This window comes from Diabrotica virgifera, chromosome 4, assembly GCF_917563875.1.
Source record: "Diabrotica virgifera virgifera chromosome 4, PGI_DIABVI_V3a".
Taxonomy (NCBI): Eukaryota; Metazoa; Arthropoda; class Insecta; order Coleoptera; family Chrysomelidae; genus Diabrotica; species Diabrotica virgifera.
In genome coordinates, this window is record NC_065446.1 from 262,540,567 (window position 1) to 262,564,315 (window position 23,749).

General features: G+C 33.6%; 2 protein-coding genes across 3 annotated transcripts in view; one reads left to right on the top strand and one right to left on the bottom strand.

Annotated features, from left to right (window-relative positions):
* Window positions 1–18,072, top strand: part of LOC114325567 (protein TRC8 homolog) — a 36,444-nt gene extending 18,372 nt beyond the window's left edge. Inside the window, exon 2 of the mRNA XM_028273660.2 lies at window positions 2,975–18,072. Within this exon, the coding sequence (XP_028129461.1) occupies window positions 2,975–4,665 (1,691 nt within the window). The 3' untranslated portion in view covers window positions 4,666–18,072. The remainder of the gene's footprint in view (window positions 1–2,974) is intronic.
* Window positions 18,073–19,822: 1,750 nt separating this feature from the next.
* Window positions 19,823–23,749, bottom strand: part of LOC114325540 (F-box/LRR-repeat protein 2) — a 30,362-nt gene continuing 26,435 nt past the window's right edge. For both annotated transcript variants that reach the window (XM_028273618.2, XM_028273627.2), the window contains exons 7-8: window positions 23,176–23,379; window positions 19,823–20,151 (exon numbers count right to left, since the gene is read on the bottom strand). In XM_028273618.2, coding sequence (XP_028129419.1) covers window positions 20,016–20,151; window positions 23,176–23,379 — 340 coding nt within the window. In that variant the 3' untranslated portion in view covers window positions 19,823–20,015. The remainder of the gene's footprint in view (window positions 20,152–23,175; window positions 23,380–23,749) is intronic.

Here is a 23,749-nt window from a genome sequence, read left to right on the forward strand (position 1 = left end):
CCATTAACTAACTTTTTGTTTGTTTGTTTCTCTTCCAACAAATTTTAAAACGCAACAAGCATACATTATAACCAAACCACAGTCCCACAGCTGTGCCACAGCTGCCATATTGGATAATTTTTGTCATGTCATTTGAACATCCAATCAGAACAAAGTTATAATGCGCACGCGCCCGGTCGCTAGGTTTTCCCATATAAAATTTCACCGTCATTACGCCCGTAAAGAAGTATAACTTCAAAAATTCACAAGGAAAAAGTTTTCCTGTGGTTGGCTGTATACCATGTAATACAAAAAAAAAACAGTAAAATCCTGTATAAAAGGTATATTTAAAAACCCTCAAAAGGGCCACATCAAAATCACATAACTAGTTTTCGACTAGTTTACCAGTCATCATCAGTGCTTACGTGCAATGTACATGCTAACCACCAAGATAGTATTTAACAAAAATATTAGGGTCAAAGCCCAGTAAAAGAAGTCCGTCTAGGAAACATCTGAGATGTGGATTTGACTTGTTTACATGTTGAATGTATGACGGCAAGTTCAACATGTAAACAAGTCAAATCCACATCTCAGGTGTTACCTGGGGCAGATTAGCTTAATATTTTAAACATCCATACTTTATGTAGCTTTTTAAACCAATGTTCCCTAGACGGACTTCTTTTACTGGGCTTTAACCCTAATATTTTTGTTAAATAATATCTTGGTGGTTAGCATGTACATTGCACGTAAGCACTGATCATGACTGGTAAACCAGTCGAAAACTAGTTATGTGATTTTGATGTGGCCCTTTTGAGGGTTTTTAAATATACCTTTTATACAGAATTTTACTGTTTTTTTTTTAAATTATATTAGTGTTTAAATTACTGAATAGAGAATTTAATTACCTTTCAAATCAGCTAGCACACGAGCCCTACTCCTATTAAAAAGAATAATTGATTGCGTCATCACGCCTAGATGGATGACGTCACTAGTATTATATATATGCCAAAAAAGGTAATTTATAAATAAAAATCGACCTGTCTGGGGATTTTTCTCCAAAATGGTCTATTTTCGAAAAAATGAATAATTTATTCCATAACTTTGAACCTCTCTGTATATACATAATAACTGACTTGTATTATATGGATTTTTCTTTCACTTGTTTCAGAATGAATGTTGTGAATAGGTTCATTGTTGTGTTCAGAGGAATGACAGAGAATAATTCCTCTGTAGTTGTCCGGACGTGTTCTTTTACCTTACCTAAAAATCTTTGGTTTCTCCGTTCTATCTAAAATTTTGTTAATCAATATTCTTAGGCATTTTGCGAGCACCTCAACAGTTCTTTCTGTGTTACATCAGTTCTTGGCGATCGTCTGTTCATTCTTACTATGTTTCTCTAGCGATATATCTTCAGTGGTTCTTTAGTTAAGTAAGGCCCATGATTCCACTCCATATCGAAAAACGGAGAATCCATGTCGTTTTAGTAATCGAAGTTTTATTTCCAATTTTATATCGTGACTGAGATTGTATGAATGTAAAAAATTTTTTCATTTTGACGAAAGCTTATCTTGTTTTCTCGATCCTTATCTTAAATTTCCGTCGATAGTTCCTACTGATCGTTTAAATTTGTACCCAAATAGTAAAGAATAATGATTTATGATATAGGTTGTTGATTGGCCCGATGTTATTCTATTTTTATTTATTCACCCTTGAGATGTGTTTTACGATATTTGGATAACTTAAGATCCCTAGTTGATAGAATATTTAAATCATATTTAATAAATTTAATCAATGTAGTATTAAATCTTGATAACTAATAATAATAGCCTCCCTTTTATACCGCTAACGCGGCTTTGGGATTGTAGCAGAGTAGTCTGCTATATCTAGGGCCTACGGTATACAAGGAAGGTAGCAGGGGCCGGGCCAATGCTACGCTTCAACCACCTATTATCAAGCCTGGTTTTACCCAAGGTACTCATTTTGTTCAGGCCTGTATAAAATTTTAAAATACATACCTAGATGTTCTCGTCGGCGCTGGTATTCGATCCCTGGCTTTCTGCGTGAAAGTCAGACATCCTCCTGAGCTATCCGGCCTGCTATGCTTGATAAATATATTTAATAATAACTAATAATACATAATGTAACTTGCAGTTACATTCTGAATTTAACAAAATCAAAATCCATTATTGCAGCTTTGCAAGCCTGCATAATGTCAACTTGGGTTGGTTGTAAACCTCTCACCTGATCACAACAACCTTGTGCAATTTCTGAGCAAGGATGACGTACATCGACATGTGATATTTATAATCTTAAGACATCGACTTAATGTCGACTTCTATATAGCATATAATGTAGCAATAATGTTATTTAGAGGTTTTTACACCTATTGAAGTGGCTAGTTACAATTACTTGTACACTAGACGTTGACACTGATGATGGTCAGTTTGACCGAAAACGTTTTGTACTTCCACTCCCTTGTGGATAAATTTTAAAAATTTTAATAAATTCATATACCTACATACAACAGAAGTGTTTACTTCATTCCACGTTGTTATAATAATTGTCTTAATATTTTCCCTGCCTGTGTTATTTTAAGGTATTCTTCATGAAACCCATGTTTCCGACTTTCGTTTGGCTGTGTTGTGGAAGAATTTTATCATTTGTTACAGTAATCGCCTCTTTTGTAGTTTGCCACACTTGCTCTATTCCTAGTTTCTCTTCGTCTTTCTGGGATAACAGCCCATTATTTATTTCATTGATATCTATTTTTTTTATTTCCATTTCGCTTAGCTTTTCTATATCACATTGATTTTTCCTATTTGAACTTGTTTTTCTCACTCGTATTTACTATCTTTAATGGGAATCAACCACAATGTCAGTTCAAAGTACGTTTATTTTGACGTTTCGATTATATCTGACGGTATACTGAAGTGTGTTCTATGTGGTTTTATATTTTTAAATGATACGTACTAATCGAAGTAAATTTTTGTTGTAGGTTGTGTAACAGCATTATGCCTCTTCATACTGAGCACGAAACACCTGATGGTGGTCTACATGTACCTCATGTCCGTCGGACTGGTGTTCGTCTCTTACTGGACCAACGTCAACACCGTCAACACAGCACTGAACCTGGAGACCTTCGGAAACGGAACGCTCAACATCATCAACGTGGTGTCACTCAATTTGGAACAACTATTCCAGCACAAAGACTACTTCTACAACATCGTCCAAAATTACTTCATTCAAATTTTGTTGTCTATTATATTTACTAACATCCATCTGGGACCCAGGAATCCACTATTGCAGAAAGTGTTACCGATAGCGTTTCTGGTACCTTCAGTTCTGGTGATTTTGCCTACACCTCCGTTATTGCTGTCCCACATACCAATGGTAGCTGCGCTGATACCTCTAGCTCTAGTCAAATTCGTTCTATGTACGTCTCTTCTACAAATAATCCATTCCATATACTCAGGCTACCTCCAAGCGAAGAATTTTGTGTCCAACTTTGGCATGTCTGCACTCGTCGAATCGGAGTGGTTAAGGCTGAACGTACCAGAAGTACTGAGAACCTTCTGGATGCTGCGAGTACTAGAAAACGCCGCCATTTTCTATCTGTCAGGATATTGGAACATAGATGACGGACACTCTCCGTATTTCAGACTCATGAAGTACTTGATGGTGACAGGTTGCGATACTTTGACAGCGGTACTCGGAATCACCAGCGTGGTATCTTGTATGTGCAATTTCATCGGAAAATTCTTCCAGTGGGTGTTGTTGACTGACGATGAAAACGACAAGAATTTCGGAACCGTTTCAGCGATAGTATTCTACATACTAGCTCTACAGACCGGATTAACAGGGCTTGAACCTGAAGTACGATTTGTACGATTGTGCAGAAACTTTTGCTTACTGTTCACAGCCCTCTTGCACTTCACTCACAACGTGGTCAATCCTCTGTTGATGAGTTTGAGCGCCTCACACAATCCTTCCTTGAAAAAACACCTGCACGCCCTTTTGGTATGCCTAGTACTAGTAATTTTACCTATATTGCTTATGTACTACTTGTGGAAGACTCAAGAAACTTCTACGTGGCTACTAGCAGTGACAGCCTTTAGTATAGAAGTCATAGTTAAAGTATTCGTGTCTTTAGCTATTTACTCACTATTTCTTCTTGACGCTAGAAGAGAAACGTTCTGGGAAAAGCTTGATGACTATATTTATTACATACGAGCATTTGGCAACACCATAGAGTTCTGTTTTGGCATATTTTTGTTCTTTAATGGAGCGTGGATCTTGTTATTTGAGAGCGGCAGTGCCATAAGAGCTGCTATGATGTGCATCCACGCTTATTTCAACATCTGGTGCGATGCCAAAGCAGGCTGGTCAGTCTTCATCAAACGAAGGACTGCAGTCAACAAAATAGAGTCCCTGCCGGAAGCCGACAGGGAGCAGTTGCGTCTATTGGACGACGTGTGCGCCATCTGTTACCAAGAGATGCAGAGCGCCAAAATAACCAAATGCAGGCACTTCTTCCACGGAGTCTGCCTCAGGAAGTGGCTCTACGTCCAAGACAGATGCCCTCTCTGTCACGAGATCCTTCATGGCATCGAATCGGACGAGAGGAAAGAGACGAACCAACAAGCGGTCAACGCCAACGTGGCAGAAGAACACAACTACGATAGGTGATAGGATTTAGACAATGTGATATAGGTTAATTTTATGAAATGAGCTTGGAGGGTACAGGACTGTTAATCGTCACCACGAACCACGTTTTTATTGGCTGTTAATTGACTTTGAGAAAAGATATTTATTGATCTGATAAGAATATATACGATATACATGTAAATTGTTATCAGTAAAGTTGGCAGTTTCAGTACAGGTTTGTACAGATTAAGTTTACTACTTTTATACACATAGCTCATACCTTTATGGACTCTCCATAGCTCATACCTTTTTATTTGCTCGCCATTTCTTCCTTTGGTTCCAGTCCAGCTACTTAATATTACGTTCATAAGTATTTTGATCAATCTAAATCCGGTCACCTACCATTTTGAGGAATTTGACACCATTAATCAAGGTTTTTTCTTTTCTCGATTTATTTTCACGTGAACTGTCTAGAACTGCTTTTTCAGGCCACCTATGTAAACACCTGCAACTATTAATTATGTTTTTCTAATCGTGCTGCACGTGGGTAATTGTCCAGGCTGGATGCAGGTATTCTCATGTATAACCTGCAACAACAGGTCTAGACATGAGAAAACTGACAAGTGGTTTCTAGCGTCAGTACAAATAGAGACAAATAAAGGACCTGATTAATGGTATCAAGTTTGGTATTTGGACAATGGGGTTAATTCCTGGAAGTTCAGGTGGCCTAAAAAAGAGGACCAGACAGGAAGACAAATTATGTCGAATTTCGCAGAATCGACATGTTCACCAGACCTCTCTCATTTACTGTCTATTTTGAGACTTTTGATCTTAATCATACAACGTTGATTCGTGATACTGTTTTATTTGACTCTTCACTTTTTCGCCTACGACAATTTGATTTAAAACGAAGATAACACTATTGTGGTATGCAAATTTCAATACTAAAGGTATCTTTTAGTGTTAAAATCAATCAATCAGCCATGTGATGGGTGACCGAAGTTATCTTTAACGTTTGAGTTAAAGTTAAGATTACTCTCAGGAATAACGATGCCCATAATGAGATAGTTATTTCTTTAACGTTATATTAGAAATAACATTTGAGGAACAAAGTTTGAAGTAACAAAGAGAACCTTATGTAGAAATAGTACAAGTTGGAGTGACAGCGAGAGATTGTTCGGAACATGCTACAGGATGGGTAGATGACCGTAAAAGTAAATACCCATCGTTACGGGTTCGGTTGTGTTTCAAACGGTAGATAAAAACAGGATTGCCAGATTGGTGTATTTTCCCACAATTTTGGGGTAATTTGAAAGCGTCTAGGGTTTTCTAAGCAGAAATTGTAGTGAAATTTTTTGTGGGCGGAAAATTATGAAGGATTTTAAGGGGTCATGGTAAATTAAATTTGCGAATTTACGTAGAACTGTATATTATACTCCCATATAATCGAAGACGATAGGAACTATGAATTATTTCCATGGCTCTCGTTGATAAGTAGTATAATTTTGGTTTACTGTTCTCTTCATTTGACTACTAATTTATTAAAATTCGGCAAAAATTTCAATTTGGGGCATTTGAGCTTCAATTTGAGGGAATTTCAGTTTCTAAGTGGGAGATTTATAAAATATCATCTAGCAACTCTGGATAGAAAGATCAGTAGGTACTTAAAATACAATTTCAATTTATATCTTTCGATTTGATTTTTGTATAATTTTTAAAATTGTATTACACTTCTATTCTTAATTATTAAATTATTAGCTTCTAAATTCACTTGATTTCTGTCTAAAAACAAGTCAAAAGATGAAACCAACTTTACATAACTACAGAGTTATCTCATAAATGACATAAAATGACAGTTGATATATACTACAAGAGAACTCAAGAACTGTCAAGAAATAACGCAAGTAATTAAGTTAAATATGATACATCACACCAATTCGATGATTATAACTTAACTACAGTTTAACTTTACGTTAAAGATAACTTCGGTCATCCATCATACGGCTGAATATTTTATCCTGTAAGCCTATATCGATCTTGTTATTCATTTTACAGTGAAATCTGAAATAGACTTTTATTGTTTTCTTTGGTTAGAATGATATTCCATATCACTCCATAGAGTGCTTTCGTGGCTTGTTTTCCCCGTGCTATTTTCGTTTCTATATTATTCAAACAACTACCATCGTGGCTTATCATTGCCCTAAATACTTCTAAGTCTTACAACTCTTAATAGTCTCTCTTCTTCTAAACTTAAGTTCAAATCTGCTACCTCGGGATCCGGTCCTACAAATATTTATCTTTCATATTCTTCCTTTACTTTTATTAGTATACATTCCATGTGTTTCTTTTCGAAATCAATAATTGAACTCGAGTATCATAGAACGTTTCTCAAAAATTGTTCTGCTTTTGTAATATTTATTTTTTCGGAGTTCCTTTTCTCTTCTTTTCCCTTACCCTTTTATCCTCAATTTTATATTTTTTATTTTTCTGCGTTGTATCTGCCTCCTATCCTCATCAAAGAGATTTTATTTTGAAAACTTTAAACCTTCTTGGTATATCGTTTCATTCAATTTATTAAAGAAAATGACTGGATTGTGAAAAATTGACTTGATATTATAGTTTTGACATTGTGTGTTGTCACTTGTCATTTAAGTCATAAGTGATGCTAGTAAAATCTAACACGTAATATACAAGTAGTTTGCCTATATATATGATGCCAAATGTTCCTCTAGATTCCTGCTTCCTTTTGTCGACTTTTTATATTTGTTTTTATTCTGTTGTACAATTTTTTAACATATATTTAACTTTGACGTTCAATTTTCTAGTAATTTCTACGTCTCTGACATAAATATCCAATTTTCTCCTTTGTATAATTTTTTGCCACTTAGAAATGTTCATAAAACCTAACACACCGTAATCACCTGGTTTGTCCTATATAAACGACGTAAATCTGTTTTTACTCTTGATCTAGATTGTATTTTTGTACAAAAAATAAACCAAACAATGTACATATTGTTCTTATGGCTAATTTTATGATAAGTGTACCGAAACTCCCCCACAGATCTCCCTTTGAGGGACTTTCTCCTTATGAGGGAGATCTATGTTTAGCAGTGGACAAATGAAGATTGAATGATGATGATGGTGTACCGAAACTGTCAATTTTTAGTATTAAGGGGTGGCGCGGAGTATAGGTCTCAGAAAATTGTGTGAATACGGTAAAAATGATAGTTTTCATACTTTAACGGAAAAATTGTGTGTTGATTATTTGCCAGTGCTAAATTAAAACGATAGTGAAGTATCAGAACAAAGCAAACGAATAGTATAATGTTAAATTGAGCATCGATTGTCGAATAATAGCTAGTGATTTCACTATATTCTTCGAATTATGATTTTTTTTCTTTCTTTAGTCCAAGTTGCCATTGTTTTTCTTACTTTTCCTCAAAATATTCCCTCTACTATTTTCCCGCCATATGTGGCTTATTTCTTTCATCAACGACTTTATTTTGAAAACTTTAAATATTCTTTCTATCTTTCGATTCAATTTAGTACCGAAAGGCGTACATCAGCTTGTAGGGTCCAAGTAACTATAAAAAATTACTCAAACGTGAAAAATTGATTTGATATTATGCTTTTCACGTCATCACTGTCACTTGTCATTTATCCTTAACCTCAAAATATGTAAATATGTTGTAAATTCAATCGATTAATGAAATGGCTACTTTTGCTTTGTTTTGATACTTTTTTCTCATTTTAAGTTATATGTAATTAAAAAACAAATCTGAAATAATAGAAAACCTGCTAAAAATTAATTTTTTCGCTCTTAGAGCAAAAGCTTGCCAAACAGATCTACTTTTTTTACCATTTCAGATAGTTTTCCCTGAATACAAAATAAAAATTTGGAAGCAGTCCAAAGAAGAAAACTATATTGCTTCTATCTATAGTATATAGTATGTACACGTTGGCTAGTGATACTGTGTAAAGAAACTTTTTGATATTCGTTTTTTTTTCTTCAAAGTCAATATTTAAACGTGAGTATAATATGGCGTTTCCCAAAAATTGTTTTGCTTTTGTTATAATATTCCCTTTCCTTCTTTATTTTTTCTTTCTTTCCCACCTTTGCCTTATTTTTTCCTTTTTTCACTTTTTTTCCACCATATCCGCCTTCCCTCTTTATAAATGACACTTTATTTTAAATACTTTAAATCTTCTTGGTATGATTTGATTCAATTTAGTATTTGAAGTCAGATCAAGTTATAAGGTCCAAATAAATAAAGAAACTAACAGGAATGTGGAACCCTTTTGTTAATATTGTGCTTTTGGCAATGTCGCTGTCAGTTGTCATTTAACCTAACCTCAAAATGGGAATGAGGGAAACGACTATGATATTCTATGTTGATTGCTGATGCCATCTAATTATTTTATTGATAGTGAGCGAAAATTACCGAAAAAATCAAGAAATATCTCAAAAAGTCTATTGAAGTGTTACTTCACACAGAGTTATCTTAACAACTCAAGAAACAAACTATTTCATTTCTAAAACATTTAGACCCGTTTGACAAACTTAGTCAGCGATAGTGAATTGGTCATTTTAAATTTTGACAATGGAATTTTAACTAAAGACTCCAAAACATGTTACATACATATACATAAAGCTTAGCGTGAATGTCTGTCGTAGTGATGTATAAAATTCCATTGTAATTGAAATAATTTCTGATAATTACAAGAACAATACCTCTATAATCTTACACTATGTTTTATACATAATGTTCACTATAGAAACTTCTAAAAGAATTTCAATGGTCGCACAGTCGCCTTATCCACCGTATGTCCACTCCAACTTGACTTTTTTCATCTCTAAGAATCCGGTATCGCCATTTTCAAACAATAAATGCCCAAAAAGCTGCAACAAAGAGCGGGAAATCGTTTTTACTCTTGTAACAAAGAACTTACCAATTATTTTAACCTAATGGCCACGGTACCCACCAGATATAACTCCTCTTGACTTTTTTGTATTTCAGACAATCCGGGAAGGCGATTTTCAGACACCAAAAGCCTAAGAAAACTGCATCAAAGAGCAAAAGTAACGTTGGAAGTTATCTAAGTCGACTTAATATCTTTTGTAGTTTACTGAATGTTATACAGATTGTTTAAGCTCCAAAGTTGTGTATAGGCGTTATCAACATCATATCAAGGTCAATGAATGCCATCAAAAATCTTCTGGTAAACGACTGAGAAACAAGAAAAATATTCTACGCTACGGGACGAGTTCCCACTATTTTACCAAAAAACCGCATATTATGGAGATTATTTTAGTTTCTCGGCCACCTTATCCACCCGATATTACTCCTCTTTACTTTGTTGCTATTTCCAAAAATTGCGTCAAAGGGTGATAGATATTTAAGTTAGGGTGAAGTGCGACTTGTCTGTTTGAAGCTTTACTGCATATTACAAGGCGTCCTTAACCTTCCGATAACCAACCTTTTTTTGTTACACGGATGACCAACGGGGGTAAAAAATGACCCCAGGTCAAAAATGACCTGGAATGAATGTTTTCAGCATTTAAATCTTCATCTAACAATACATCCTCGTTTTCTGATACTATTTCATCTTCTATATCATCATAAAAATCACTAGCAGTAACAATTTCCTGTAACTCAGCTTCAGTAAGATATTTGCGGGCCATATCTTATATGTACACAAAATACTAAGAAACTATAATAATATACGCCAGGAAATAATAATAATGACTAACTGTAGCAGACAGCAATGTCATGATTCGTACATAACAGGCACCACAGTCTAAAAATAGATTTTGATAACGCGCAGTGTAAAACTACTTGGAATTCCACATAATAGACGGTATTTTACTAAACATCAACTTCAGAATATATTTTTATTCGTAAAATATAGGGAATTTTTTTTATTTCAAAATTTGAGGATATCTAGAATGATATTAAAGTCAAATAAAAAAAATATGGAGTTAAAAATTGAAAATACTTTTGAATTTATTAAAGAAAAACATATGCTGGTGTCCAAATTTACCCCCCCCCCCTTGGTCATCCGAAGGTTAAGATACAAATAGGTTTATGGGCGTTCTAAAAATCGTAGCATGGTCAGTCTGGTTCAATCAGTTTCTTATACTTTAGTCACTGAAGTCAGTATCAACTTGTGTTGTGTTATTCAAATTTTGACTTCCACTGAAAGTGGCTAGAAAACAGTATAGCCATAATACTAATTGTTTTTTTGAAAATTGCTCAGGCCCGTCGATTGGTATTTCAAATTATCCTTTTTGACATACAATAATAATGTATACAGGGTGGCCCAATTAAGAGATATGACGTCATCGTTGATTTTCTTAAATGGCAACACTGTCATTTTGATAGCTATTTTGGTAGGGTGTGTAAAGTTATACATAAATGCAAAACATCAAATTTTTATTCTCTACCATTTACAAGATAATAAAAAATAACAAAGTTATGTCTAATTTGGAATAAATTCAATAATAATTCAAATACTAATTGTTTTTTTGAAAAATGACCAGACCCGTCGATTAGTATTTCAAATTGTCATTTTTGACGTATAACAAATATGTTTACAGGTTGTCCCAATTTAGAGATATGACGGCATCGTTGATTTTTTTAAATGGCAACACTATCATTTTGACAGGGTGTGTGAAGTTATACATAACTGCAAAATTTCAAATTTTTATTCCCTACCATTTATAATATGATAATAAAAAATAACAAAGTTATGAAAAACAAGTAATCAAATAATAATTGAATTTAATTATTTCAATTAAGCAAATGCTCATAATGTTGCCCATTGACTATTTGATAATAATTGAAGGCAACATTATGAGCATTTGCTTAATTGAAATAATTAAATTCAATTATTATTTGATTGCTTGTTTTTCGTAACATTGTTATTTTTTATTATCTTGTATATGGTAGGGAATAAAAATTTGAAATTTTGCAGTTATGTATAACTTTACACACCCTATCAAAATAGCTATACACTTTTGAATGTATTAAAGAAAAACATACGCTGTGGGTGTAAAATGTGTAACTTTACACACCCTATCAAAATAGCTATCAAAATGACAGTGTTGCCATTTAAGAAAATCAACGATGCCGTCATATCTCTAAATTGGGACCCCTGTATATATTATGATTATATGTCAAAAATGACAATTTGACATACTAATCGACGGGTCTGAACATTTTTCAAAAAAACGTTTAGTATTTGAATTATTGAATTTATTGCAAATTACATATTATAACTTTGTTATTTTTTATTATATTGTAAATGGTAGAGAATAGAAATTTGATATTTTGCAGTTATGTATAACTTTACACACCCTATCAAAATGACAGTTTTGCCATTTAAGAAAATCAACGATGACGTAATATCTCTAAATTGGGACAACCTGTATACATTATTATTGTATGTCAAAAAGGACAATTTGAAAAACTAATCGACGCGACGGGTCTGAGCATTTTTCAAAAAAACGATTAGTATTTGAGATATTGAATTTATTCCAAATTACAGACTCACTCTGTATAGGTACCAAGCACACGTGCCCATAGCCAATATTAATTGTCATTTAAAAGTAAAAAATTATTTACATAATAAAATTAATTTTTGGAAAACGTTCGTAAAGTTCTGCAAGCAAACTAATAGAGTCATTCATATTCAGCGGGGTGATTCTTCAAAGTTTGAAGTTCTATTAACAAGGGATCTACCTGCTTTATGGAATGATCCCTTGTTTATTTAAGTACACATTTCCATCAATAGTAGCCCGCTGAGCTGAATATTAATGACTATCTTAGTGTGCTTGCAAAACTATAACTTAGGCAATCTCAAATAACTTGTATATTTTGGTTTTCTGTATGATTTCTTTTTGACAATTTGTCTAAAATAGGTGTACATATATATTGTATAGATACAATGAATTGAATCGGGTACTCAGGTTGATTCATGAAACGAAAGAAGCACAAAAAAGTGGTTAGAAATAATAAATAGTTTTGTATGTTTATCTTTTTTCATTCTCTACAAGTGGCGAATCTACAAATTTTTTTGTGGGCAGAAGAGGGACTTCCAATGAAACAACAACCAAAAGACATAAGAAAGATAAACCAAAACCCTTCCAAAATTATGTACATAAAAGACATAAATAATAACTTATATGCATTAAGTTCCCCTTTAATTTTCCTAACTATCGGGTTTATTTGGTTGAATTTGATTGGCTGTAAGTTTCATGTCAGCTAATTTTTTATGTTTCAACAATGTTTTCTTTAATTTTGGACCTTGATGGAGAAAGGGGGAAATTTCCCCATTTTCCCTCCTCGTCTATCAGTCACTGGTCTTTGTTGGTAGAGAAACTTTGTGTGGGAGCGAATTCGGACAGTATCAAAGTTCTGTTTTAATTCTCTTAACTCAGTGTTTCCATTGTTTACAATTTCACACGAGAAATTTCACAATTGTAAGTCCGACTTACTATCAGAACCAGACAATTGATACAGTGATCATTTACTGCCATGCTTCTTCTTCTTCATGTGCCATCTTGTCTAAGAAGGTCGGCAACCATCATGGTAATTCGCACCTTCGATACCGCTGCTCTGAAGAGATCAGCAGAAGTGCAGTTAAACCAGTGACGTGGGAAGGAGTTAATCTCTCCTGTCCCCGAGTTAAACCAAGCTCTCAAATTGTTTAATCAGGAGATGCGTCTTCTTCCTGACTCCTTCCACCCTGCATTCTACCTTGTATCATTAATTGAAATGCTCGCCCTATATATATATGTCAAATATATTGCAGTTTTCTAACTTTAATTGTATTTAACACCTCCAATTATAAATTGTAAAATTCCCTCATCTTTCTTAGTCTCAGCCTCAGCATCCGTTATGGCTTGCAAATTGTAGAAGCCTAGGAGGTGTTACCAGAGAAGGTTCCCATTGTATTCAGTCTGGCAGGATGTACAGTAACATTTTTTGGTGTTGTTTTATGTGCTATTAGATTGAAAACTTAAGTCTTTTCACCTCTCTTTCTTTTCCCATTCTTCTCAACACCTCGAAATTCATGACTCTATCCACCCAACTTATTCTTAATATCCTTCTGTAGGCCCATAACTCGAAGGTTTCTAATCTGTCCGAAACATATTTCTTTAATGTCCAAGCCTTCAACCTATAAAACAGTATGGAGAACACGTAGCATCTCAGAAGTCTTATCTTTAAAGAAATTGTAATATCCCTGCCACGGAATACTTTTTTCGGTTTGTTGAAAGCATTTCTTGCCTTGCTTACATTATTAAAATATGAGTCTACACAATGGCAAGAAATATCATTTTTAAGTCGGGTCATCTTTTATTTAGACCCAGTAGTTATCAAATGTACCTCGTATTATAATATAACGATCATGTTACTATATAGTCCAGGGTCCAGGGCGCATCTGTTTTGAGATGGACGTTGAGAGGTGACCCATATTTTTTGCAGAAATTTCTTGGAATTAACTCCTATAATAATAATTGGGTTATCCTCCCACTCAAAAATGTCCGGAACATTGTTTAGTTTAAATAATAAAAATGTCAAAAAATTAAGGAAAAATTCGATTATTTTCTTCATTTTTTAAATATAACTTTCAAAATATTCACTTTCGAGAAAAGTTGTACGGATATAAAAGTTACGTAATTAAATTTCCTACAATATAGGATTAGTTACAAATTTTAAAAAGTGTCACCCTTGTGGCAAAATAGCAATAATTGCGAAAAAAAACATAAAAAAATAAGTATTTGCATTTTACGTTTTTCAACCATTTATGCTACACTTAGGACCTTCATATTTTACCCAGAAAAACTATGTAATATAGTAAAACAATACTGTAAATTTTTTTTTTACGAGCGTGCAAAAATGTCTTTTTTTGCGCACGCATTTTAGTTTAGAAAGTTTCACTTTTCCGCACGCGTGTTACTTTTCCGCACGCGGTTTTTACTTTTCCGCACGCGTGTTAATTTAGATATGTTAATATGGCCTTAAAGTAATTATAATACATACAATAAACTAATATTTAGATATTATTTACTAATTTATTTCAAATATATCTTATTGTGTTCCTGTTTTAATAAAATTAACGCGACAATTCGATGAAATAAAATTATTTTGATATAATATTCGAAAGTCAAATCGGTAGACAATAACAGTCGTTTTGAATCATCGTCATGGAAACCAAGATCGTCGTCATGCTAACTAATTATATTGAAAGTTTGGTTTTGACAACCTTGTCAAAGAATTAATTTGTGTATGTATTTTCATATTAATTAAATTAATTGATTAAGATTTGGTAATTTTTTAAAGACTCTTAGAAAAAATATTGTTCCTAACTCTTGCAGAAAGTCTCTTTTCCGCACTCGACTGCTTGCCGAACTCCCGCTTCGCGTCGTTCGGCAAACTGCAGTAGCGTGCGGAAAAGAATGACTTTCTGCACTTGTTAGGAAAATAACTATTAATATCGGTGCAATAGATTTTGCAAAATAAATTTTGCAATCCAGCTTTCGCAAAAAAAATTAATTTTTTCAAAATGTTGCAGGACTGAAAATAAAGCAGATAGCAAGTTGAAATTTTTTTAAATATAGAAGAATACCGTACATTTCATTTGCAATTTTTAAAATTAAAATCCATTAACTACCACGGCAGGAATTTTTTTAAATAAACATCATAGGCGTCACCAGGGGGGGGGTTTTGGGGGTTATAACCCCCCCCCCCCATTGGGATGTACTTTGAGCTATATACGCTTAACACCATAGCCCTCATAGACCTTCCAGTAGTTGTAACCCCCCCTTTCAGGTAGTTGTAACCCCCCCCTTAGGATCATCCTGGTTACGCCTATGATAAACATTAGTTTTTGGTGCTACGTGCAGGACAGCGGTGTTCGATTCACACAAGTTGAGTTCCACCAAAATTTCTTCCAATCTTTATCTAAGATATTATTCTCTTACACTATATTTTGTTGTATTTTAATATTTTAATTCCACAAAAATCAAACTAATTTGATTATTGTTTGTGAAATATTATTTAAACAGTTGCATATGTTTAAAAATAATAAACTTTTATTCTCTAACTTAAAATATAATATGGACAAAGAAAGTTTTTGCCAAAAAAGTGTTATTTCAAAGGACAGAGCATGTGTTTTTATTTTGCAATAAACAAATTTATTTATTTATATCGAAATGTACTAAAAATTAAAATTTGTCAATCATTATCAAAGGTCATTGGAATGCTAAATCAGAGCAAACTATCCGCTGTCCTGCGCGTAGCACCAAAAAAAAATGTGTATTTAAAAAAAATTATGACGCCGGTAGTGGTTAACCGATTTTAATTTTGCAAATTGTAAATAAAAGGTACGGTATTCTGTTATATGTATAAAAAAATTAAACTTGCTGTCTGCTTTATATTCAGTCCTGAAAGATTTTGAAAAAATTACTTTTTTTGCGAAAGCTGGATTGCAAAATCTATTCAACCGATCTTAATGAAATTCACAGTATTGTTTTCTTATATCATAAAGTTTTTTTTGGTAAAATATATGGCTAAATGTAGCATAAATGGTTGAAAAACGTAAAATACGAATACTTGTTTTTTATCGTTTTTTCGCAATTGCTATTTTGCTGCAACAAGGGTGACAATTTTTAAAATTTTTAACGAATTCTATAATATTGTAGGAAATTTATTCGTGCAACTTTTATGTCAGTACAACTTTTCTCAGAAATGAATACTTTCAAAGTTATAATCAAAAAACGAAGAAAAAAATCGAATTTTTCCTAAATTTTTTGACATTTTGATTATTTAAACAATGTTCGGGACCTCTTTGAGTGGGAGGATAACTCAAATATTATAATATGAGTTATTTTCAAGCAATCTCTGCAAAAAAATATGAGTCACCTCTCACCATCAAAATGTACTAATATTTTTACAGATGCGACCTGGTCTAATAAAATACGTTCTGTGTCTGTATTTCGTGCGTTCCATGGGTTATTTTGTTTACTGCGCAGGACCGTGATCGTTACATGGACGGTTTCTCGTTGTGTTGGAACAAACCTATTCGCTCTGAGCGTTAACAAAGTGTCAAAGCAAAATCGACCGACCTGCTCATGGTGGCGGTTTTTTGAAATTTTACCAGGACGCTTTGTGTATGTTTAAATGAGACATTTAAAAAAAATGCCGTGTCACGCTAGTGATATTATGTATTAATATAAACAGAAAATAAAAACGCACTTCATCTAATATAAATTCTTCTATTTCCAATATTGATTATCAGTTTGATTTTGTATACATAACCTCACTATCGCAGTTTATGTCAATAAATCTTTATTAACGAAAAAGAAAATATTTTTGTTGCACTATAAATTACAGTATAAATTAATAACTAATGAATTCTAACAATTGTATTCGGTTATTATCACTACAAAATAAAATATTCAAGTTTAACAAAATAATCCCATAAGACTCAATGTTAAAACGTCCTGACAAAATGTGACAGCGTGTCACGTGACTGTAAATAGAGGGGAGACGCACGGAGCCAATAGTAAACATGACACCAGTAAAGCATTTCCTCTCAATTTTTAGTATCATTGGTCTATAAATAATCAGTTTTTATCAATCACTTTCATAAAAAGTATTCTAAGTATACTTAAATTAGGCTACTGTATTTTCTCTATATAGAGTTGTGTGTGAGTCGTCAGTTTTATGATTGCTAAAAATCAACAGAACGCTCAAAGAATTAGCGGGAGAATATTTGGCATTTGGCAGCTGCACAACAGCGTAGGAATATCTAATGCGTATAAAAAACGGAATTTTCCATTTATGGGACAGCGTTGCCACATCGTATGAGAGAAAATACGTTTTTGAAAAAGACTGATATATATGTTTTTGTAAACACTTATGTCTTACCTCTTTCACAATTAAGAAACGGAAACTTGAATACATCGGTCGTATTATTAGACATAATAAAAATATCGTGTACTGCAACTGATAATACAGGGTGAAATAGAGAGCAATCGCGGACTCGGAAGAAGAAGACACTCATGACTTCAAATCTTACGCCAATGGTTTGGACTATCATCGATCGAGTTATTCAGAAACGCCGAAAACAAAATTAAAATTACTGTGATGATGGCCAACGGACAAGGCACATGGAGAAAAAGAAACACCTATGACAAATGAATAAATGGGAAAAGAAAAGTATTTTAAAAGTGTAAAAATATTTAATTCCTAGCTGAGGTTTTCGGCTTACAAAGCCATCTTCAGAGCTATGGTCAAAAACCATAAAGTACCACTGCTAAAGAGGGATCCCATTTTTATTGAAAAAATTTATAAAATTCTTCTTAAGTTAAAAAACTGAGACGATGGTTGAAAAAACAAAAAACATCTAACAAACGGCACATTAGGACTTCACCAAAAGAAATTAAAAAGATTGATCATGGTACGGCAGTGGCGGATCAAGATAGTTACCTTGGGAGGGAAATTTGCCTTAGGGGGAACTTCCAATGAAAAACCAACCAAAAGACATAAAAAAAGATAAACTCAAACTACGTAAAAAACTTAAACAATAACTTATATCGTTGATTGAACACACGAATATCGTGTATGCAATCGACGCATTAGCATATAATTTTCTAACTAGTATGTTTATTTGGTTGAATTTGTCTGTCTGTGGCTAAGTTTCATGTCTTCTAATATATTTTTATGTTTCAACCATTTTTTTTTTAATTTTGGACCTTTTTTGGAGGGGGGGGAAGGATTTACCCATTTTCCCTCACCGTAGTAGATCCACCACTGTGGTACGGGTTGCAAGAACTCAACTTTTGTATGTGCTAGGAGGCATACTAATCCATATCTTCTAGTCTGTTTGTTAGTCCTCAGTAAATACCTTAGTACTATGTCCAGTACAATGTTAAATAGTAGGGGGGATAAAACACAACTCTGTTTTACTCCGTTGAGCTCAGCTATTGGGTCAGGTGTTATGCCGTTGTATAGGATTTTGCTTTCTGTATCAGTTTGGAAGTCTTTGATGAGATTTATTATTTCCTTTAGTGTTTTCCATATGGCCATATGTGTGAGCGTGTGGAAGGCTCTTTTTAAGTTCACAAAGCAAATGAAGACACTTCTTGCGGCTGTTCTACAGCTATTTCCTTGTGGCATTTTATGCAATTTACTATTTTATTTGTGTTAATTTGGTCTATGCATGATCGGTTGGGTCTGAAGCCGACTTGTTCCTTCCTTAAAATTGGTCCCACACTGTTGTCATTGTCAATCTTCTTCTTCTTCTTGTAGTGCCTATCCTTTCGGATGTTGGCGACCATTATGGCAATCTGTACTTTGCCACACTGCTGCTCTAGAAAGATTTGTGGTTGTTGTGTTGAACCACGTACGTAGATTTTTCAGCCAGGAAATCCTCCGCTTTCCTTCTACTTTCCCTTGCAAGATTAGTTGCTGCAGGCTATATCTTTCACTGTTCCTCATGAAGGCCGCGTCTCACCATCAAATAATTTGATCAAACAGTTTGAGCAAACTCCGGAAGTACGTCAAAGTGACGTCACAATTGCAGTTTTTTTGAAATTCTAAAAATCTGTGCTCTCACTATCAGTCTAGTTTGATCAAATTTTTTGTATTGAGTTGTCTAACTTGTTTGTACTTTATTTAAAATTAAAATTTTTCATTATTATCCACAATGAACACTCAGGATGTGACGTCACTAACTGTCACTTTCAGTTTGCTCAAACCAGTTTGATCAAATTATTTGATGGTGAGACGGGGCCTTGATGTGACCGAGATATTCGATTTTGGCTGTTTTTATTGTGGTTAACAGCTCTTTTGCCTTTTGCATTATCAGCAAATTCTCCTGTTGTTTATAATTATTGCTATTAAATAATTTATGGTATTCAGAAGTTTGATTCCTCTCCAGATTTCTCAATATTTTGTGTCTTACTTTTGTTTGTTTACTTTTGTCACTCTTTTTCCATATTATGATTCCGTTTTCCATTCTTTGGGGGACGTTTTCTCAAACTTATAGAACCTCATTTAAAGATACCCAACTCTTCTGGAAATTAATTTGAATTTAGGAAGTGTCGGTGTTGAGTTTTCGACTCCACAGCTGGAGTCATCCTCTAAACTTCCACTATACATATGGTTTATCGAATTAAAACGAAAAAAAAAACAAGTAATTCTTTTATTTTCTAATTGTAACAATATCGTAACCATTTCCTTCTCCTTCGTTTTAAGAATCGACAAATAATAAATAAATAAATAAAAAACAACAGCAAACCTACTATTACACATTTAGAAATTATCATTAACTTATTATAGATCATAAATAAAAAATATTTTAAATTATTTTGTGTGTCTTTATTAGTTAAAAATCAGATCCTTGTAGTTAGACAGGAGGTAGTAGTTGGAGATCCTGCAGTTGGTCAGAGTGCGTACTACTGTCATCCTATCGGCTCTCTCGAAGTTGGCTTTGACCACTTCGTAGTATCTGCCGTCACTACAAATGAACGAAAAGTTAGAGAAATATTAAAGGAATGTCCAAAGAGAGTTTTGACAGGATTATGTGCAAATGTCGTTTAACGATCCATAAATACTGGACCTTCTCTGCTTTATCGACTGCGAAAAAGCATTTTGTCGAGTAAAAGTTACAGAACTGGATGAAACCCTCTTACAACATAATGGGGACTATAAAAAATAACTCTTATTAAAGCTGTGTTGTACCTATCTATAGATACCATAACACAAGCCCAAGAAAAGTTCGGCCCCAAACAAGATGGATGATAATAGAAATGGTCCGTATGGATGATAATAGAAAAGTGTGGAAAGCAATAGTGACAAAAACAAAGTAGATGAAAACCAGCAAGGACTTGTAATATCGAAATGGACCGTGATAGTCGTGACGTCAAATCAATGTTAGCTACTCTGAAAAGGTTTCCAAACAAAGCAAAAATTCACATGTGGTGTTTGTTTTTGTTTCTATAATTGGAATATATTGCTTGTAGGATGTTTAATTTTTACAAAATGGTAATGTGTTGGGTACCCGTAATTGTAATCAATGCTCATAGTATATTTCCCAACATATTTCCAAATTGGAGTGGTTAAGAACCTGAAGAAACTCAGTAAGTACTACGTAGTGTGTAAATCCTTGATTTTGTGTAAGGACATATATAAAATTAAAAGCAATATGATTGATATGACTAACAAGGGTTGTAAAAAATGAGCAGATGATTGTTAAAACAAAATAAAATTAAAAATGATTATAGATCACAAATCACGTGTGTAGACGTCAAACTTTTGCTTTGTTTGGAAACCTTTTTGACGTCACACTATCACGGTCCATTGGAAAGGTGCTTAAAAGGCAACAGTTGGAGTCGTTGGCCAAGAACCGCGGTATTTGGAAATGTTTCTACTCTAAAAACCTCGAATGCCTTACACCCGCAGGATTAGTAAGTAGTGAATTTATTAAGTTAGATAAGTTGAGATAGCGTGATATGTATAGTAGATATGGTTCATAATCCACCTCCCAAACGTGGATGTTTACAAAAGCAACCCAGCAAACAGACCGACGTGTTAATTACGTGAATTTTGGGTACATTTGTCACCAATATACGTAAATTGCTTACGTGAATTTCACGTGAAAATTTGGTTGGAATGTCACATTGAAAATACGTCTTTAAATTACGTGAATAACTCGTCTTCAGTAGACGTGTTATTTACCTTAAATAGCAATAAAATCTTTCGGGAAATTCACTTTGCAAATACGTGTTGATTAACGTATCTTTTAGAAAATGTATATATTAGTATTCACGTGAAAGATACGTCCTCGGTTCACGTAAATAATTCGACCTTAATTAACTTATGAATCACGTAATTATTATCCTCATAATATGATATAAATCAAACAAGCATATAAAGTATTAACAATGTATTTATTTATTAGAATTTAGAGACTTTAAAACATTTGTCCTGTATAATTATTATACAAGATAATGAACCAAAAATGGTACCGACCTAAAGACACATTAAAAAATTTGCCAACACAAAACACAACACAGGTCACTTTTTATTTCGAGGAGTACACTTCGGCACTTTCTTGTTTTTTCTAATTGCATCATGGCACTTCAACCCTCGAGCAGTGAGGTAAACGTTAATACGAAAGACATTACTATAAATAAACCCGCCTAAAATAAAACGAGGGAAATAAAGCTCCTCACGTTTCACTTTTTGTTGTGAGAAATGTGAGAAGACAGAGAAGCTGATATTAGAGGTAATGATCATCGATTATAAAAATCGATTATTTTTAAATTACAGTTAAACTATTCTATTTACTTTAAATTAGTATTACGAATTTTCTTTTTGTTTTTAAATTTCTATTAACTATTAACTAATTTTTCTTACCAAAAACCTATTTCAATACCAGAATAATATAAAAATAATCCTATCGAAACGTATCTATTATTCGATAAATCGATTAATTTAGTTTTCGAACCAACTATGTTAGTCACGTGATGGTATTTAAAGGAGGAGAAAGGCTTGGTAGTACTTCATCACCGCGCGCGATTTGAAAATAAGACTCAACATCATTTTAGCTCCTGTGATATTTTTAAAGAAAAAAATAGCTTCAAATCAAGGTTGTATTGAAATAGTTATGCTAAATGAACTTAAAAGCGAAACCATAAACTTTTTGTTTAAATATTGGTATTATTTACTTATTTACTATTACTTTTACGTGAAATACATCTAATTTTTCGACGTCCATAATTCAAGCGATACGTATTTAACCAACACCGTTGTAAAATTTTGTTTCCAAAATATTTCTCAAAATTTAACCAAAGGAAGTTATTTCTGTTTCGTGATTATTACGTGAAATAAACGTATCTTTGCGATGTAACCAAAATTCACAAATATTATAAAAAAACATGTACTATATTCGTCATTATGATTTTATATTATTCTAATGTCAAACATGTATAAAGAAAGCACTAATATATAGGTGAATGATTTGGCACTGAAATACGTTTTTTTCCCGTCATAAATCACCGAGTTACGTATTCGTTGAAATTTGCCGTAAATTTAACGTAATTATCACGTAATTGGGCTCAAGTCTGTTTGCTGGGAAACATGGGCAAAATCATAAAAACGCAAAGAGCAATGGAAAGGCAAATGTTGCACATAAAACTAATGGATAAAAAGAGAAACGAGTGGATAAGAGAGAAAACAAAAGTGAGGGATGTTAGACAAGAAGTTGCAAATTTGAAATGGAGATTTGCCGTACACAATATAAGACAAAAGGAAGACCGATGGAACAAAATTCTTATAAATTGGAGACCGTGGGAATAATAAACCAAGCAGAGAAAGGCCCCAAATGAGATGGGCAGATGATATCCAGAAGCACGTGGACTCCAGGTGGATGACTTTAGCGACAGGCAGAAGAATGAAAAAGGATTGGGGAGGCTTATGTCCAAAGATGGACCAAACAAGGCTAATTAGATAGATATATTGTTCATAACACTAGACTTACCTTAAACATAGGCACCTAAGCTTCAAGCATTTCACGCGCAAGGTATCGATAGCCTTTTGACTCTTGTCTGAAAATCTTAGATTGTCAGGGTCCCATCTCAGCTCTAGCCTCTCCAGGTTCAAGCAATTTCTGGCTATACTATCCATGAGTTGGTCAGCGAGGATGTTCACTCCCAGCCTTTCCTGTGTTCCCATCACCAATATCCTAAAACATGTCAATTTGTTGATTGTGTTTTTTTTGCTATAGTAAGAGAAATTTTGAAAGGAAAGTGATTTGGTTAATTAGTTATTCGAATTCCTTTCATGGAGAACGCAGATCCTCACATTCCATGTGCACTTGTAGCCGTAACACCCATTATGCTGTTCTAATAATGGTTTTGGAAAATCCAAACACTATAAGAGAATGCGTGGAAGCCAAAAATCACATGAGGAACCCTTGTCTTGTGGCCATGGCGCTTATTGTGATCCTTTACACGAACCTATTTGCTTCTGTTCGGTTGGTACTACTGGAAATCCTTTCAGAAATTGCATCGAGTCTAAAATTAACCTTTGAAATCCAGGCATTTGTGAAGCAA